Below are 19192 nucleotides of genomic sequence, written 5' to 3'. Positions count from 1 at the left end.
TTTTGACAGTTTCATACATGAGTACTGTATTTACATCTTCCCACTCCATTTTTTCCCCTCCAACTCCTCCATGTCTCCCCTCTCAAATTTGACTTCTTTAGTTACTGTTTTATATACATGTATAAATAACTGTAACCTGTTTATAACACATTCTGTGTGTTTAAGACTGACCACTTGAGATTAAAGACTTGAATCTCTTGGCAGCAATTGACCACTTGGAGCTTTCATTTAGGGTTTGTCCTTGTGAGATTTCCCTCATCTACCCTGGAGTATTAGCTGGTATTGTTGTTGTACAGGTCTTACTGACTTATTGTGCTTTTAGCCTTTGGTATATACTTAAATTTTTTTTTTTTTTTTTTATCTTTTGAGGCTTGGTCTCACTGGAGCCTGGGTTGGTCTGGAGCTTGCTGTGTAGGTAGGCAAGCTTTGAAGTTTTAGCTAGCCTTACAAGGGCCTGTATTGTAGACCTGGGGCTTTTTAGTATACTGTGTATCAACACCAAATCCAAAGGTTCCTCATTTAATACTCACCTCTTTTGTTCATTGATGGAGAAAGGCTAATTGATTAGGGTAGAGCAAGTTAATGATAGAATAGGTTATTTGGGATCCATCTGGCTCTAAAATATGTTCTCCTGCTTACTTATCTCTATTACAGTTTTAGAGTGTCTTTTTCTAATAACCAACCCCCTCCCCTCTTTCCCCTGGGCTTACCTAAGTGGATGGGAAAGATCTTGAGGTAATTTCAGAAAAAATTCAGAAAAAAATTAAAATTAAAATTTTATTTGTCTGGGTTTCTCCTTTGAATGAATCTGGATGAGTGTTTTTGAAGATGGATGATTTGTGGCCAGCTTTAGGTATCCTTGGCTTACTGTGGTAGGATGAGTAGTAAGTACATAGTTTTTATGTGTCGACCATGCGTCCTATTGCAACCTTGGACAATGTGCTTAAAATCTCTAATCTCATCTTTGTAAAAGTGATCTCTCTATGAGAACCAAACCAGATTGCTTACCTATCTATCTATCCATGATCCTGTGTAAAAGTTCTTGTCTCTGACAGTCACAGTGTCTTTTCCTTACCTGTAGTGAATTACAGGTTTCATTCCACAAGAGTTAATTTGAAGCTTTATTTTTTTATTTTTTGTAAATAATACACACACACACACACACACACACACACACACACACACACAGTCTGCATGTATGTCTGTGTACTCTTTGTGTGCATTGCCTGTGGAGGCCAGAAGTGGAACTAGATTTACAGTTGGTTGTTAGCTACCATGCTGGTGCTAGGAGTCAGACTTGGGTCCTTTTGGAAGAGCAGCCAGTGCTCTTAATCTCTGAGCTATCTCTCCAGCCCCTGTCTTACTGTTCTTGTTTGTTTTGTTTTTTGCCTACTTATTGCTTAATTTTTAGCTTGATTTCTATGGACAAGCTAGAGAAATTGGTTCTCAGTTGCCCTGTTCAAGCTAGTGCTGTTTGGGGGAGCCTTACTTAGGTTGAAGTCTCTTCTGGAGTTGTTACCATAGGTGCAAGGGTGCAGAATAGGAAGGCATATAATATACATAGATTATAGAGGCAAGGCATGCTACTAAAACAAACTTGAGTGCTCATCTGATAATTATTAAGGCTTCACTCTTCATCATCTTGTGACACAGGTAGGTTACTAACTCTGGTCCACACTGACTCTTAAAAATCAAAGATAACTTTTTTTTTGTTGGAGCTGAGGATCAAACCCAGGGCCTTGAACTTGCTAGGCAAGCGTTCTACCACTGAGCTAAATCCCCAACCCCAAAGATAACTATTTTCATTCCAAAAACAACTTTCATGACATTCTTTTTTGGTTTTTCGAGACAGGGTTTTCCTGTGTAGCTTTTGCCTTTCCTGGAACTCACTTGGTAGACCAGGCTAGCCTCAAACTCACAGAGATCCGCCTGCCTCTGCCTCCCCAGTGCTGGGATTAAAGGTGTGCGCCACCAACACCCGGCTTCATGACATTCTTGACTTGTTTGTAAAACAATTAAACCCATTGGACTTAGGTTGTAGGTTGTTCTTGGAAGTATATACTATTTCTGATTCAGGACTATACGTGCTGGGACATCCCTTTGGCACTGGTGGGGATTACTGCTCTTACTTGGCATTTTAGGTTTAAGATACCATGTTCTTGATTTTTAGTTATTTTTATGTTGAAAAAGGCTTTGAGAGAAGGACTTGGTAAACTCAGACAGTGGAGCCTTTATGACACATTGTAAAATTAAAAGAGAGAAACTATCTTTTGTTGTAATTATTACTGTTTTTGTTTCTTTTTGGGAGACAGGGTCTCACTGTACATACTTGGCTGGACTGGAATTTGTTGTGTAGACAAGAATGGTCTTGAACTTCGGACATCAGGGAGTCTCCTGCCTTAGCCTTTCCAATTGCTGAGACTACAGGCACATGATATTTTTGCGTGTGTATAATGCATGCTGATGATCAAACTCGGGTTTTGAGCTCTACTCTTGAGTGATAGATACCCCAGTCTTTGGAAAGGTATCTTTAAAAAGGATTACTTAGTAAGTTAGGACAAGTCTGTTAATATTCTGATCCCACCCCTTGGGGCCTTGCTGCATCCTGACGTAGAAGCCTCTTTTTCTGCCCCTTTTTCCTCTCTTTCCCTCCACTCCCACGAGGTGTGTACCCCCCAACTTCTCTGTTTTTAACTTCTCTCCTTCTTTTCTATCTTCTCTCTTTCATAATAAACTATTTCTGCGCGGCTGTAGCATCTGGGTTGTGAATGTCCACCAGCCACCCCGCTGCCATGCCCACATGGAGTGGGTCGCCCACCAGCCCACTTCTGAATCTACCTAGCATGCCGGCTTGTTTCCCTGCACGCCTAGGATACACTCGGGGATCCCCACATAATAAGTCATAACAAAGTCTCCTCAGCTTTGAAGGTTGAAGTCCTTTCATTTGAAAACCCTTTGTTTTGTTTGCTGATTAGTTATGGGTTTTGATTTCTGTAGTTTAAAATGCATATCTGTATAAAAACATATGCAGATGTTATGTTGCCTTTCTGTAGTTTAGCACTTCTATAGAAGATTTACTTTGAGTAAATTTACCAGGTGCTATTTTGCAGACACAGGAACAGGTAACTGTAAAAATGATTAATCTCAAGAAATGTCTGGCCTGGTAAAATTAACACCATCCTGAAGCATGTAATCCTTAGGACTCAATCTGAGGCAGTGTCGTGTGTGTGTGTGTGTGTGTGTGTGTGTGTGTGTGTGTGTGTGTGTGTGTGTTTGTGTTTCTCATTTGCTTGGTGGGAGGTAAAAGTCTGAGTCTTGTGATATTTACTTACTCTATTTCCTTGCATATGCTAGACAAGCACTCTGGCTGGCACTGAGCTCCATCCCTAGCCACATCCTTAGCCTAAGTCAGTTAAGTTACTTGGCAGCTCCTTGGGTCTAGAGAATCTGGTGGGGCATGTAAGAAAAAGCAGTCATTGGAATTTTGATTTAGTGGTAATAAAATATGACAAGAATTCTTACCTAGATTTCCTAATTCCCCCCCCACAGCATTAAATAGCTACCTTCTTTAAGAACCCCAGAAGGAAAGGTGTGACTTTAGGCAGCATGAGTCAATCAGATTTTCTTCTCAGCACAGATTTCCAGTGATTCTTTTGAAACATTCTTTGGCTTATATGTGGCACAGTGATTTTTAAAGAGAGAAATAACTCCATTTAGGAGACCTGTGATAAATAAGACACTTGAACAGTACTTGGAAGAACTTTAATATTTTGTTTGGTTCTTTTCCTTTCTTGCATTCATTCTACCATACCTTCTGATGCTTTAGCAAAACCATAAGAACTGTATTTTTTTTGCTCTTTTTGTTTTGTTTTGTTTTTTTGGAGTCGTTTATTTTTTTGAGACAAGGTTTCTCTGTAGTTAGTTTTGGTGTCTGTCCTGGATCTTACTTTGTAGACCAGGCTGGCCTCGAATGCCCAGAGATCCACAGAGATCCGCGTGCCTTTGCCTTCAGAGTGCTGGGATTGAAGGCGTGCGCCGCTGCCAACACCACCCAGCAAGAGCTATATTTTGAGAGCTAACACAGATGCTTAAAAGTTCTTAAAGTGATGAGATAGTATAGAAGAAACTGCAATTTTTTTTTTTTTTTTTTTTTAATGTCAGGGGATTGGCTAGAACCAACCTGAGTGTTTGTTGATGTCTGTTCATCTTTCACAGCCTGCAGGCACCCCTTTTTTTTTTCTCTACTGAGGAAACACTCCTGTGTGTAATGTTATAGTGCTTTTTGAATGTTGTACCCGGGTGCATCTTGTTGGAGTACTTGAACTGTTGATAGTTTTTCAGCAACAGTCTAAAACACATACTTGGAACTTGGTGTAAGAGATTTCAGCCCCAAAGTAATCTCCTAATCATTTACATTTAATTTTTTTTTTTTTTTTTTTCTTTTTCTGAGACCCGGTTTCTCAGTAACAATCCTGGCTGTCCAGAACTCACTCTGTAGCCCAGGTTGGCCTCAAACAGAGAGATTCACCTGCCTCTGCCTCCAGAGTGCTGGGATTAAAGGCGTGGGCCACCACTGCCCAGCTCTCTGAAGGAACTATTGTTTTTTCCTTCAAACCAGCCTTCAAGACCAAGAAAATTACAGTAGGGCACTTATAATCACATTAATTTCAGATGAAAAGTTGATATTTTCTGTACATCAAGGATAGATATTAAATAACCAAAGGTTTTGGAGAAAGATTAGGCTTCCAATATTAGTAAGACAGAATTTTCTTGAACTTGTAATAACATTTTGTTGGATATTGTAGTGGAAGAATTAAGGCTATGTAGGTCTCAAAGCCAGTTTACTTACTCTAATACTTATTCAGTAATCTGTTGGTAGCTATTTAAACAGTTGAATTATCTGAGTTTCATTTTGGAAAATTTCCCCAAGCAGAAAGGTTCAGTATCTTGTGACTTCACTCTAAAGAAACATAGAGCCAAATGATGCATTTTTCTTTTAGTCGTTTTTTTTCAATGTATAAATATTATTTCACAGTTGATCATACTGCATATATGGTACTGTATCTTGCTTTTCTCACTTAACGTCGTGAACCTTTTTCCCTGTGGCATTAAAACTGTTTGAAAAATGGCTGTCTTTGATACATGGAAAGCATTTTGGGCTGCTGGTATAACTGAAAATGTTTTCTTGGTGTGACACATGTACCTTTGTAATTGGCTTGATTTAGTGTGCTTTACTTCAATAAAAATTCAGTATTACAATTTACAGATTGGGGTGGGGAGTGGTATCTACTTTAAATGACCAGAACCTTCCTGGTAGAGTTACTACTATTTTTTTTTTTTTAATGACTGAACTCCAAAACACCTACATGACATTGACATTGCAAGTGCTTGTACCTCACTCAGCACATTGTACAGGGAGCACTCACATTTGAGTGTACAATTCATTTCCAAGGAAGAAAAATACTAACTAAAAGGTCTCCCAGGCAGGTTGATACCACTTCAAGTTTGAGGGATTTTAGACCCACCCCTACCCCGACCCCTGATAATGCTGGCTTAGCAGTCTGCAGAGAGGCCTGAATCTATGATTTACGATCACCTCGTGCACTTCTAGGGCTGACTTTCTTCAGAGAGATCTGAGGTGCTGAAAGCCAGGAGAGCAGCCTCCTCCTGTGAGGTTTCCTGGGTTGGAATTTGCTCCTTCTCTCTCCAGGACTTAATGCTGGGAAACTGGAGTTTTATGTAATCAATTATGCAAACAACATCTCCGTATTAGAGTAAGCATGAAATGATGACCATGGCTTGAAAATAATAGTGATGTGCTATTTTTAATGATTTTTCATGTAACTTGGATTCCTATAACCTGGACTGCCAACTTGTTTCCACTCCACTGGGAGTTTTCAATGAATGATTAAATCATCCTGAGCTTAAAAAAAAAAATTACTCATTTCAGATGGATGCAGAAACATTACAACGTGAGTTTATGTTAAGCAATTGAGACTTTTCTGTCTAATGCTACCTGTTCTGTTTTTGTCAAATAGTATTTCCATAGTCCTTTTTAAAATGTTTTTGGTAGAAATTAAGTTGTATGTTCTAAGGATGTACAACTTAGTTTTTTAGTTCTGAAGCATGTTTAGATTTTCTGTGCTTGTATGGGCTGATTGTGTTCATGTGGCTTAGCAAGGTTTCCTGAATCAAGCAGCTTCAGTAGCTGTCACTGGTTTTCAAAATAAAATTTGGGCTGTTTAAAGTGCTTATTTCCCTGTGGTTGTAATCTTAATTTTTGTTTTTGACACTTGTGAAAAATCTTTGGGGAAGATTAGTGACTCAGACTTTGAGAAGATTGTCATAGCTGAGGATAGGTGACCTGACCATGGTGCTAAAACCAGTTCTCTATAGAGAAAGATGATTTTCCAGGTGTTATGAGGATTTTCAGATTGGCCAAATTGCTGCATGATGTATTTTCTTTTTCATGGAGAAGTTGAATCAATAAATATTCACTGGAGGTGATTAGTCCACTCCTTGATGGGGTAGGTGCTTTGAGTCTTAAGTCACTACCACCATGAACATTCATGAAAGATAGGAGTTGGTTCATTGAAATCCCCTTGTAGTTTCATTTGCAAAAGGGATCCTGAATTATTAAAGTAGCCCAGTTTAATTGCCTAGCTCTCAGATTTTACAGTGTAATTATTATAGAACCTCTGCATCCTAGGGCCATTGTGGCTCTTGACTCTAATTCAGCATTTGGGAGGCTAAGGCAGGATTGTTGTGAGGTTGAGGCTAGCCTGAACTACAGACAGTAGGACCCTGTTTTAACAAACAAACACACCCACTGGAGAAAAGGCTGGGTGTAGTGGTCCTTGCATGTCTTCAGTTCCAGCTTTCAGGAGGAAGATTCAGGCAGGCAGTGTAGGTAGTGTGTGAGGCTACCCTGATCTACTTACAGAAAGGGTAGGGAAGGTACAGACAGCTACGTTAACTGTTGGGTACCATCTAGTAGGATGTTACTGACTGTAGTAGGGTCAGGAAGAAAAGCACAGCTTTCTCAGCAAGTTGTTAATGGTAGGGATAATAAAATACCCAGCAACTTTGGGATAGTTGAGTTTAAAGTGATGGCATTGATTTAAGTGATCAGCCAGCAACCTGGGCTTATTTCCTGAAATAAAGTCCCGAATTTCAATGAGTTTTGAAGTGTGGAGCAGGACTCTGAAGCATTGTTCTTTATCAGAGTTCTGTGAGCATTATGTACCAGGCACTATGTTAAATCCTTCAGATAATAGAAAGCCTGCCCATAGGACGAGATGTGCTGTATAAGCCCCAGATTTTGGTTTTCTTGCATTTGTTTGTTTAAGGCTATGTGTTGAGGATAAAGAAGTGTTGTTTGTCATTGGAGCTATTAAGTCTGAGTTGTTCAGGAAGCAGTTAGAAATAAGAGAGGGCCTTGGAGAGCGAGATAGGGAATGCAAGCTGAGGGGTGGCAGAGCCTCCACTGTGTGTCATACCTGTCTGACAACAGGGCAGAAGGAAGCAGCTAGTTGTGGTGGGGGGGCAGGAAGCAGTGGGAAGTTTCAAGTGGGAGGGAAGCACCATCATGAGGCCAGAAGGGAGAAGGAGAGTTAGTAACCTCAGGAGAGTTGTGAGCCTTATGGACTCTGGCTGAGCAAAGTCTGGAAAACCAAAACTAAAACAAAGAAACAAACCCAAACAGTCCTGACTTCAGAAAGAACCACTAATTATTGATACTGGTGGTACACAATGAATCTATGGTAGGATAAAAAGGGCGGGTGAGCAGCTGTCAAGGCAAGCCTAAAAGGCAGGCTATCCCTAAACCCTAAAACTACTTAAATTGTGTGTGTGTGTGTATGTGTGACAGAGACAGACAGATTTTTGAGATAGGGCAGTTCTGTTTGAACCTCTTAATATTGTTGTATTAGGGGAGGCAGTGTAACAGTTCATTAGTGTATAGACTCCCCTTTCCCTGTTTGCCTTGAGATTCAGCTGTTGCTTGCTGCCTGTTACCTTGGGTGGGGTGGGGATACTTTTGTACTGTAGTCTTGGCTTGCAGAATGGACTGTACATCTGAGGGTTCCTTTGAGGACTGACAGTGCCTGATCTGGGAAGCATGCCAAGGATCAGTACCCTCCACCCCAAAGAAAGAAAACCAAAACCAAGCAAATGCTGACCTTTGAAAGGTAGAGAGGTAAAGAGGCATACTTTTGATTTCCCCCGATCACCATTGTAAAAAAGAGTGCATCCTGATGGGGTTACAATGAGGGGCCTGCTTGGGTGACTCCTGGCAGAATGGGAAGTTGTTGTGGATGGAGAATGTTGTCTACAGGAAGTCTTTGAACAATAAGGATTTGATTTGGTAGGTGCATAGTCCTTCCTTTTCTATTTAATCTTCAAACTTTTTTTTTTTTTTTTTTTCAGAATTCAAAATAAGGAGTATGGCCCTACTAGATCAAACTTAGAAGTTTGTTTTAAAGGATCAGGTAGAATTCTTACTCTGGGAAATACCAGTGATACTAGATGATTATCTTTATTCATGCAGCGCCAAAATCTAAGTGAGGGAGAAATTCATGAGATGGGAAATGTACTATCCATACTAGAATTTAAACTTTTAATGTTAGAGTTCATGTGTTCTGGTCAGGCACATGCCTTTTACAGGCTTATCCTGAACATCCAGAATAGGATGCATGTTTCATTCTTTAGCTGCTCCTGTTCTAAGCAACGAAGGTTCAGAGTCAGTGCTGGGACATAGTCTGGATTTAAGAACCTGAGCATGAAGTAGGTTTCTTTACCTCACCCTTCCTTACTCTTTCATCCCCGAAGAATTAGGGATGATACTGGCTTGGGCTCTTGTGCTATCTTAAGGGTGTCTGCCAGATAAGGCCCAGACATTGGATGATGATAGAGCCCTGTTTTGTTTGTCCAGTATAATTTTTAACAGTGATTTTCAGGCTTAATAGAGTGTTTGTGATGATACATTATACAGTCACCTCATCTAAAAGGATTGTTGGACTAAGCCTACTCAGACCTAGAAATGTTTTCTTGCTTTTTCTACATACATAGACACAGACACATCAGAGAGATTGTTAAGAATGGTAACATTGGACCAAACAAAATGTCCTGCTTCAAGCAAGTACTTCCTGTCCTGGTCTGTAAATTGTATATAGTACTTGCCTAATGGAATAGATGGGAGAATCTCAAATCTTGTTTTGCATTCCTAGCACTGTGCTTGATACATCTAGTTTTCTATCATTGCTAGTTGCCATTATTATGAATAATGGTTGTATTGGCAAGAAAATGTAGGTCAAAGCCAGATGATTCCTTACAGAATAAACTATTCACTGCTGACTCTGTACAAAGAAAACCAGCAGGCACCCTTTGACACTGTGACAACATGGAAAGTAGAGTGGGTTGCTTTCAAAAGGGCCAACTAATTGAGCAACTCTAAAACCTCTTTTCTTCTTCCTAGGTCTTAGTGGTGCAATGGCTAGTATAAGCGTGCGTTCGAGTACCCCAGGCTCTCCTACACATGTAAGCAGTGGACCGAATGCTAGTCGAAGGAGAAATGGACTCCATGATGTCGATTTGAACACTTTCATAACAGAAGAAATGGCACTCCACTTGGACAATGGTGGAACTAGAAAGCGTACCTCAGCCCAGTGTGGCGATGTCATTACAGACTCACCAACTCATAAACGCAACAGAATGCTCTAAACTGCAGACATTTTCACACCCACCATGCTGCTTGAAAGCCACTCGATCCTCAACATATACTATTATTGCAAAGGAAACATGAGGCCATCTTCCCTTGTTCACTGTTTAAAACAAGTGAATTCTCTATTGGTTGCCATAAAAGGAAGTTTTAGGTAATTACAGTAGATGCCTCCTGTAACTATGGCTTTCTCAAACTATAATCCTAGCAGAGGACATGAGACAATTGTGTAGTCATTAGCAAGATCATCATAGGCAAACATATATCCGTTCCAAGGCTAAAAGTGACCTTACTGTATTTATTCTCAAAGGGAAAGGAAATATCAGATGTTTATTTGGTTATAGAATGCTTTCTTATTTTTATTTTTTGGTCCGTTTCCTGCTGTATTGAGTATTTTTGCTTAAACAGTATTGCCAGGTTCCTACAATTGTCTAAAACCTTGATCTGGCTTGTAAGCCAGATCTGCAGGCTTCCATTTTTGCAGCCACATTGAACCACACACCTGGTTTCCTTCGTGATAGTGTGCAATTTCTGATTATCAGATTATGCCCAGTTTTCAGTTTTCAAAACAGTTTTAACTCTGGTGATTGTGAGATGTAAAGAGGTGCTATGATGGTCATGCAAGTAATACTTAATACTGAATCAATACACAGAACTTTATTGGATTCACTTCGTGTGTGTTAGTGCTCTGAAAATAGCAATATTATTAACCTGTCCCCAGAATAATCCTGTAGGCTTCAGATACTCAGTTTTAAAACAAGTACTACTTCCTACGCCGCCGGGTACTTTACTTACGGTTAAACACAAACTGCATTCAAAGTGACCTTGGAGGTCATGATCTTGGAGAGTGGGCTTCCTTTTTGGTTTGGTAGTAGTGAGAGGAAGTGGATGGTGGGAGTAGGTATTTATTCTTTAGTGGTTTTTTTTTTTTTTTTTCTTTTGCGTTTTTTTATGGATGCCCTACTGTGTGTAGTTGTCATAGTGGGTGGAAGATGATGATAAATATATTTTATCTGCTACTAATGTGAACGTAACTTAAATAGCAAAACCCAACTTTTCCTGTCCCTCCATTCCTCTCAGAAGTGCAGTTTGGAATTTCATTCTGGAAAAGATGAGATCGCATGGAGATTCTCTAGATGTTAGGTAGACCCAAAGAAAAGCTCTTGGAGTCCTCTTTGGGTAAATATAAGACCTCTTGTAGCTACAACATTTTAGAGCATGTTTCATCTGCATTTTTACTACCTAAACTGAATGGTAGTCTATTTAGAAGACTGATGTCAGCCTGCCAGGCACTGTGATCCATTCTATCCTGTTATATTATATATCAAGTAGGACAGTGAAAATGTTTCCGTGCAAACTTGTAGTCCAGTTCAGTTACTTATATTTTTATCCTTAATAACCATGGCAAATCAGTGTAAGGGGTTTTCTGATAATTACAGCACTTTGTTAAAAGTTTGCAATTTTGTCAGCCATTTAATAATATCTTTCTGTGAAGAGACCTTGCTAAGTTAACCATTATTGACTGAGTGGGATGTGAGTGGAATGTTAGGAATGTTGTGTGAATTGAAGTTCTGTATTCATTATAGATATAGCCCTTATTTAAAACTGAAATCCATATTCAAACTAGGAATGAAAGTAAGATATTTCTCAGTTTTTGCAGAAGTGGAGCTTTCTTTTGTTTGTTTAAAAAGCAGGAAGAATTACAGCAATGTGGCGTTTTACCTTAAACGGACAAGCCTGTGCATCACATGTACTTCCAGGCTTCCCTGGGATAAACCAAGACACAGAGTTCACTTTTGCTTTTCTGTGGCTGTGAATATAGATTCTGCAATTGGGGTTTGATGGTGTGATGGCTGCTGACAAGAAGCCAGAACTCCTATTCCTAAGGGACTTGAGACAGAGGAACATGTTTCATCTCTTCCTGCCTTGGTTCTGTTTCCTCTGTCCAAGTTGAATAACGATGTTCTTGGTTGTTTGATTTAAGTTGGTGCTCTGAAGCTGAATCTCAGTGCCCTTTATTCTCAGTTGTCAAATTTTGATAAAACGTGCCATTTTCTTTGGTAAGAGAAAGCAGGTCTAATGTCTGCCACACACAATTTATATGCCGATTATTGGCTCCATTAAACTTTTTAAAAACTTTAGCATTCGTTACTTTTTTTCCATTGCATTCAGTATCTAGTACCTTCCTTACGTCATTAGCATGCCCCCTCCCTCCTTTGTCCCTTTATTTCCAGGTTCTACCAAAATAGAATAACCCTGAGACCCACAAAGCAAAGTATCAAAGATGACCACATACTTGTATAGTGCTTTTTAAAAACAACAGCCTTTTTCAACTTTCATTTTTTCTGTCTTGTTTTTTGGACAGGTCTTTCTGTGTAGTTCAGTCTGACCTCAGGCATGCCATCCTTCTGTTTTGTTTGCCTGAGTGCTGTGGTTTACTGGCATGGTGCATGCCTGGTCTTTTCAGCTGATCAAGAACAGAAGGGGCTGCTCTTGAAGGCTAAGCACTTGAGTGTGGGGGACCTCAGTCTTTGTCGTGAGCCAGAATCTGATTCTTTAGAACTGGCAGGGATAGGCCAGGTTCATCCCTCCACTGCAGCGTTTTAGATATTATTGAGGGGGTCAGTGTTTTATAGAGCAAAACTAATCGAATATTTGGCCAAATCTAAAGGCTATCAATGTAGTTTACTTGACTGAGGTAGTGACATATACCTTAAATCATAAAATGAATAAATCATTGAAAATACCAAGAAGACAGCAGGAGCTTGTCTGCGGTTTTGTTTTGGTCATTATGTTCCAGTAACTATGTAATCACATAAAGTTAGAATGTGAAAAGGGACAGCTAACTTGTGACCAAAGGTACAAGATCTCAAGGTTTCAAAACCCTCTCTACTTGGAGATGTAGGTAGTCCTAAGGAAGTACCATGGACAGAGTCTTAAAGTTCTAGGTATGATTACTATCCACATAGAGATATTTATTAGTGATCCACTTTTATTATTATTAATTTTTTTTGTTTTTGTTTGTTTGTTTGTTTGTTTTCCCAGACAGTTTTCCTGTGTACCCTGTCCTGGAACTCACTCTGTAGACCAGGCTGGCCTCAAACTCACAGAGATCCTGTCTCTGCCTCTCAGTGCTAGGATTAAAGGTGTGCCACCTGGCTGTTTATTTGTGGCGCTTTTTTTTTTTTTTTTTTTTTTTTTTTGGGAGACAGAGTCTCATGTTATCTGGTGCTGATCCCCCCCTTCCCCCCCCAGACAGGGTTTCCATGTGTAGCTTTGCGCCTTTCCTGAACTCACTTGGTAGCCCAGGCTGGCCTCAAACTCACAGAGATCCACCTGCCTCTGCCTCCCGAGTACTGGGATTCCACCACCGCCCAGCCCTGGGGCTGATCTTGAACCTAATCTTCCCGGCTTCACTTCCTGAGTTCTGGGGTGACAGGCCTGTGCCACTATGAGGCACACTACTTGGATTTAGGTCACAGGAATCCTATTTAAAAGGAAATGTTCACCTCCTTATTGGTTAAAGGAGGTTCTGGAAACAAAGGAGATCCATGTCACACATGTATAGTGCTTGTGACCTTTCTAAAAGCTGTTACAGGGTTGGGGATTTAGCTCAGTGGTAGATCCTCAGCTCCAAAAAAAAAAAAAAAAAAAAATTACAACTTTGGTCCAGGTATCCTCACCTGGAAAAGGGAGCTTATGGACTGGAGTCTAGAATAATTAGTATGTGAAGTTTATGTGGGAACATGATTTGAGAGGAACAGGTTTGAGACTGATGTGTGTCATAGGCCATGTGGCTGGCATGCTTGTGGCAAAGTTGGGACTTGACTTTGTATGATGCGATCTGCTTGCTCTTTGTCCAAAAAGTAGGCAGTAGCTTGTGCTCAGTGGGCGTGGAGGTTCCAGCACGGTGTGTAGTTTCGTGGATGCTCTTCGATTTTTTTTTTTTTTTCTGGTAGCTTTGCTTATGTTGTTTTCTTCAGTAGAGTTGAGAAGCTACAGAAGTGTACTATGTTCTACAGATTGTTTCCCATCAGAATATGGTGGAAATTGGAGTATTTTTTATGTAGATTCCAGCTTTTCATAATTAGTCATAATACAGTATTGACTATTCTGGTCTAAGTTTTATAAGAACTTTCTACAGGTGAAATTATTCAGGCCAGGGATAGGCTAGCTCCCCCAGCATTGGGGATCACCATGAATTTGAGGCCAGCCTAGTCTATGGTAGTGAGTTTTAGTCTGTTTATAAAGTGATACTGTGGCTCTGTAGAATAAAAACTACCACAAAAGGAAGTTACCAATTCAAATGAAATCATGTTTAAAATACTGATGAGTTCTGGCAATGTGCTTTTGGCAGAGACACAGGTTAACCCTGTCTTGACACGATCACAAGGTCTGTTGCAAGTATCTCGGCTAACTTTGGGGATCTATCTAGGCTTCATTGCAGCAGACCTTGGAATTTTAATTTGGCTTCTGTGAAGGAATCGGATCAACTTAATGATGCGTGACTTCTACGCCTGGCTTACCTACAGCTTTTTTTCCTTTCCTGGTCGAGTTTTATCATCTCTGAAACAAGTCTGGGTGAAAAATGTGATTTTTCTTAAGTTCCTTGAGAGTTGGAAACATTTATGTCCATGTTTATTTTCACATTGGTTTGGTGAGCTCTTGAAAATTCTGGAATGTGACTGATAGTTGTTAATTTTTTTTCTAGTGTGTTATTATTGATCATTGAAAAATAAACACGTAGATATTTTTTGTGTGAAGAAAATTTAAATTCCAGACAGCATAAAGGCCTTTTGACTTATTTTCTCTCTCACCCTCCCCAGAGTTTTGAAGAGTAACTTTTCAAACAATTCTCTAAATATTTATAAATTATTTTAGTTTTGAGACAGTCTTGCACTGTAGGCTGGCCTTGAACCCTAGGTGATCTTTATGTCTTAGCCCTTTGAGTGATGGAATTATAGGCTTGAGCTACCACTCCTGGCTTGTTTATAAGTCACTCCTGGATGTAGCCATGAAGAAAGTATTCTAGTTGGCTGATTTATTGATTTCAACTTGTCCCAGGGGCAGTTGGAAAGGGGAGGGCCGGGCAGCAAACAACTGAAGCTGTGTGCTGTGGAGTGTTAGTTTTCAGAACAAGGGCTTGTCCATATGTGAAGCATTTTTCAAGGCTGGGTGCCATTGTAGGAAGGTGCCAAGGGTGAACAAGGTGTAGGCTACCTCACTTTAGTACTTATCCTCAGGTAGAAGGTGTGGTGTGCCTCTGGCCTTAGGTGTAGGGTCTTCTGAGTGCTGTCTGCCTTAAACTGCAGGGAATGCAGGTAGTTTCCAGCACTGCAGATGGAACTGTTGGGTGTTGTGGTGTTCCTGTGTTCCAGGTCTAGTGGGTGCAGGGTGTCCTGGGCTCCAGTCATCTGGAACTACCTTGGAGAGTTCCAACATAGGCATCAAGAGATTCTGCAGGCCCAGAGTGGTGTTCTTTACCCTGCCCAGGAAGGTCTTAAAGGTACTTAGGCTGTCTCAGCCCCTGGGGACCCAGTGGCCTCAGTATTTACTTGTGTACTTAGAATGCAGATGTCACTAAATCCACCCAGGAATGGGCCATCTTTGAGAAAATTCCCAGACCATTGGTGGAGGTGCTAGGGCTGAGATCTGGGCATGGGGTGGAGGGTCCCTTGTTAAAGTCCCTGATTGCAGAGGTAAGAAGTGGATTGCTGCTCTTCATGAGTCTCTTGCTGTGATGAGCCTTGGGATCACAGTGGACATTGGATTTTGAGGTGCAGTAGAATTCTGTAACTGCCAAGTGTTTTAAGGTTGCACAGAATTGTGTGCATTACACATTACACTCTGTACATGAAGGCTTGCTTCCTGCTCATCTTGGTTTCTCACATTTTGGATCATGATCTCCAATGGAAAAATAGCTCCTCTGCCGAGACAGTTGAGAATACATACACATTATACACATGCCTGCTGATAAACGAGCCTCAGACATCAGCATTCACCCTTCTGGATGATGGATTCTGTAGTTTTGGGTACTTTACTAAACATGCTGTGTTAGCAACATCACCACCATTGTGAGAACCTAGGTCCTGGATGAGCAACAACACCCAGCGGAGGGTATGGATATTTCATGGGTGAGTAAGTAGACTAAAAAGTGGCCTTTTAATCTCCCCCCCCCCCCCCCACTGTTTCCCTCCTCTTGGGCCTTTATATTTTCAAGAAACAAGAACAAGGGTAGTTAAAAGCATGGATTGGGGTTGGGGTATGGATGAGAATCCAGTTTTGCCCCTAGCTGCTTTACCCTTCAGCCCTGCCTGGAGCCTGTTGTGAAGATGTCTACAGATACTTGGACACTATCTGATAGATGTGCATATCCTCTTTCTGCTTCTCGAAGTTTCCTTGGATTCTGGGGGCGCTCTCTGAGATTCTGTGCCAGTTCCCAGCCTCCAACTCTTCAAGAACTCTATTCCCTCCAATTTAATGATTTTTAAATGCATATATTAGAATCAGCTTTTCTCAAGCTGTACCCCAGAAAAACTAGATAAGGTGGGGCTTTAGCCACTGAGATACTTAGAGCTGCCAGTTGAGAACCACCAATCAGGAACTTCTGATATATTCTGCAGAGGGAGTGTTTAGGTTGGCCTCTTGCCAGGTTGCTATGCAGGTGACCAGTAACACTATGCAGTGTGACCATTGCATTCTTCTGGGGGCAGGCTTCAACACTGGGCTGGGCAAGAGGAAGCTGGCACTGGCTTAAGAGGGTGTGATGAGTCACCTGACCTGGCGTGGCATGGCAATTCTCTGTTACCTTGGGGTTTAAAACAGACTCCTGGACTCACTGCCTATGACTGCAAGCACATAGATCAAAGGATGGGCTATCTCTGTCCCCATCCCCAAAGCTGAATTAAGTAAAAGGAAGTTTTGAGTCCTATCCATTTATGTCAATATTTTTAAATGATACTATGTTGGTGGTGTGTACAAACAGGTGCAGGTGAGTTCTTGCCCAGCAATTCATCTAGTGCAGGTACACCTGGAGCCACAGCAGCTATGAGGGAAGCTGGACCAAGGTCAAGCCTGATGGGTACAACAGAGAAGACTTGGTTCTAGAACTCACCAGGAATCCTGATACAGAAGCAGTTACAAACTTCATGTGAAGTTCTCCCTTCTTTGTAGACAAGATGTTGGGGGTGAAGATGGAATGTGCTACTGCCTGAAGCTTGTCTGAGGGCTGAATTAGTGGAGTACCACCCTCAAAATGGCCCTGGCATATTTTCTCTTGAGAGAATTGAGGAGGAACTTGTTCCTGGATGAGAAGACTAGCTTGCTTGGAGGTTTTTGTGGTATCACCATGAACAGGTTGCCTAAGCCTCTATCCTCATGTGGACTGTTAGGAGCACTGCTTCCACCTTCAGTACAGTGCTAACAGAGTGGGTGGTGCACATACTACAGCCAGTGCATCTAATTAATATTTTTAAACCTACCCCTTGCATCCTCCACCTTGGATTGGGTTTTCAGCACCTTTAGAAGCCAGAAAAACTCCATGTTCTGGGGACTCGATTAACATGATTGCACAGAGTACTGAGGGGACCAGTCTCTGGGGAGGACCCTTGAAAAGGAAGATGTAGGTTATTTCTAGGTCCCTGGAACCTGTCTGGCCCTTCAGAAACAGGGCTGGAGTTTGCAGTGGGTTAAGAGAGAGCTTTAGGTCTGATCCACTGGAGCCTTCCTTTACCCCAGTTGCAAGTTTTAGTGCAAAATTCTGGCTTTCTCATCGTGTTTTGTGATGTTTTTACTTCCTAGTTCAGTTTTTAATGTGTCTGCATAAGCCTGGTTGGCCTTGACTCATGGAGTACATATTTATTAATGGGTTTCCCATTTTGCAGATGAGAAGAATGCGGTACTGAAGGGTTAAGGGAATGGCTGAATCATCAGAACCCAGGTCTATCCAATCTCTGGTCTGTCGAGAAAGTACTTGTGGATGGTTCCTGTTCAGCCTAAATTTGGGACAGGAGTGGGTAGTATGGGGAGGTGAGCCTCAGTGTTTCATCTGTAAGTGAGGAAGAAAAAAACTGTTGGCCAGGACCTGAACAAGAAATTTACATGACCCTGTACAGTTTGGGTGTGGTGCTCTGGATGATTCTAAGACCTTCCAAAAGCTGCATACCACCCAGGGAGGCAAGCGATGCTGAAGTCTTTCTCACCCTGGAGTCAGGGCCCCACAAAGCTGGATTCCCAATGGGGGACATTCAAGGTCAGCCTGAAGACCCTACAGCCAGGAACCCTACATTCTTTGGTGACTCACTTCCTGTTTGGGTGGAGGCACGCAGAGAAAAAGTCTCTAAGCTGCTTCCAGGGAAGCAGTAAGGCCCGCCTACCAGACCCTTAAAGCCATAGTTCCTCCTATGTCGGGGGCTAATAATGAAATCTGGACTGAGGCGTGATTTGAACCCAAGGGACTGTTTCCTGTTCCCTCACCAAGACTTGGTTCTCTGAAGCTACACTCTTCTCCAGCCCCCAGGGTCCTAGGGATTCATTCCCAATGGTCATCACTGGTCTCCTCATCTTGGCTTTCATTTCAGTTTGTCTCAAACTGGGTCACAATACTCTGACCTGAAATTCATGCAGTCTTAAAGGGGTGGGTATGCGAGGTCTAACAGGTAAGTGGCACAGATGGGGGGCTCCTTGGGGATGGTAGATTTCCGAGTGGGCTTCTGTTTAAGGACAGTCATGTGAATCTTTTTTTGAGACAATGTTGGAAGGAATTGGAGTTGTCCTGTTTCTGTGTCTGATTTGACCAGAGTGAAAGCACACACACCTGTATGCATATGTACACACACACACACACACACACACACACACACACACACACACACCTCGGCCTGGGTCACCAGGAGAGTGGAGTGAGGCTGGAACTTTAAGAAGCTGCTCAGCCCCCCACCCCTCCACACTCTCCCCTCCCAATTTGGGCTAGGGCTGGTTGTCAGGAGCTATTCTCTTAAGTACTTATTCTCAGGTCTCTTTTGTCCTCATTCTCGGATGAAGGAGCTGGTGGGATCCTCAGGCCATTCTCCAGTGCTCTGCCTCCAAAGTCCCTCCAGAGGTTCTATCTTAGGGTACAAACCTATTAACCATTGGCCGGACACATAGTCAATGGTCAAGCAAAGCCGGCTCCAGCTTTTCTGGGCTCTGAGGGTGGGGCTGAAACAAACAGGAAGCAGGCTAGTCTTGCAGGAATGTCATCCTGCTTACTGATTAACCCTCCTGGGTGCTTTGAATACGTGTACCATTTGGTAATCTGGAGGCAAGTTTGTGCACCTGTTCAGCTCACGAAGGCTGAGGAACTTGCTTGAAGATGGTCTTTCTCAAACTTGGACTCTGTGTGATATCTCTATCCTGCTTAAGATCCCATGGGAGATTAACATCTGAGGTTATTTGATGTCCTTGGCCATTGTGTATCATGCACAATGGAGGGAG

General features: G+C 41.7%; 1 protein-coding gene across 1 annotated transcript in view; it reads left to right on the top strand.

Annotated features, from left to right (window-relative positions):
- C8H16orf72 (chromosome 8 C16orf72 homolog) overlaps positions 1-11859 on the top strand; it is a 32730-nt gene extending 20871 nt beyond the window's left edge. Inside the window, exon 4 of the mRNA XM_036194808.1 lies at positions 9476-11859. Within this exon, the coding sequence (XP_036050701.1) occupies positions 9476-9720 (245 nt within the window). The 3' untranslated portion in view covers positions 9721-11859. The remainder of the gene's footprint in view (positions 1-9475) is intronic.
- Positions 11860-19192: the final 7333 nt, after the last annotated feature.

Source organism: Onychomys torridus, chromosome 8, assembly GCF_903995425.1.
Source record: "Onychomys torridus chromosome 8, mOncTor1.1, whole genome shotgun sequence".
NCBI lineage: Eukaryota > Metazoa > Chordata > Mammalia > Rodentia > Cricetidae > Onychomys > Onychomys torridus.
This window is presented reverse-complemented; position numbering and strand designations above follow the sequence as displayed.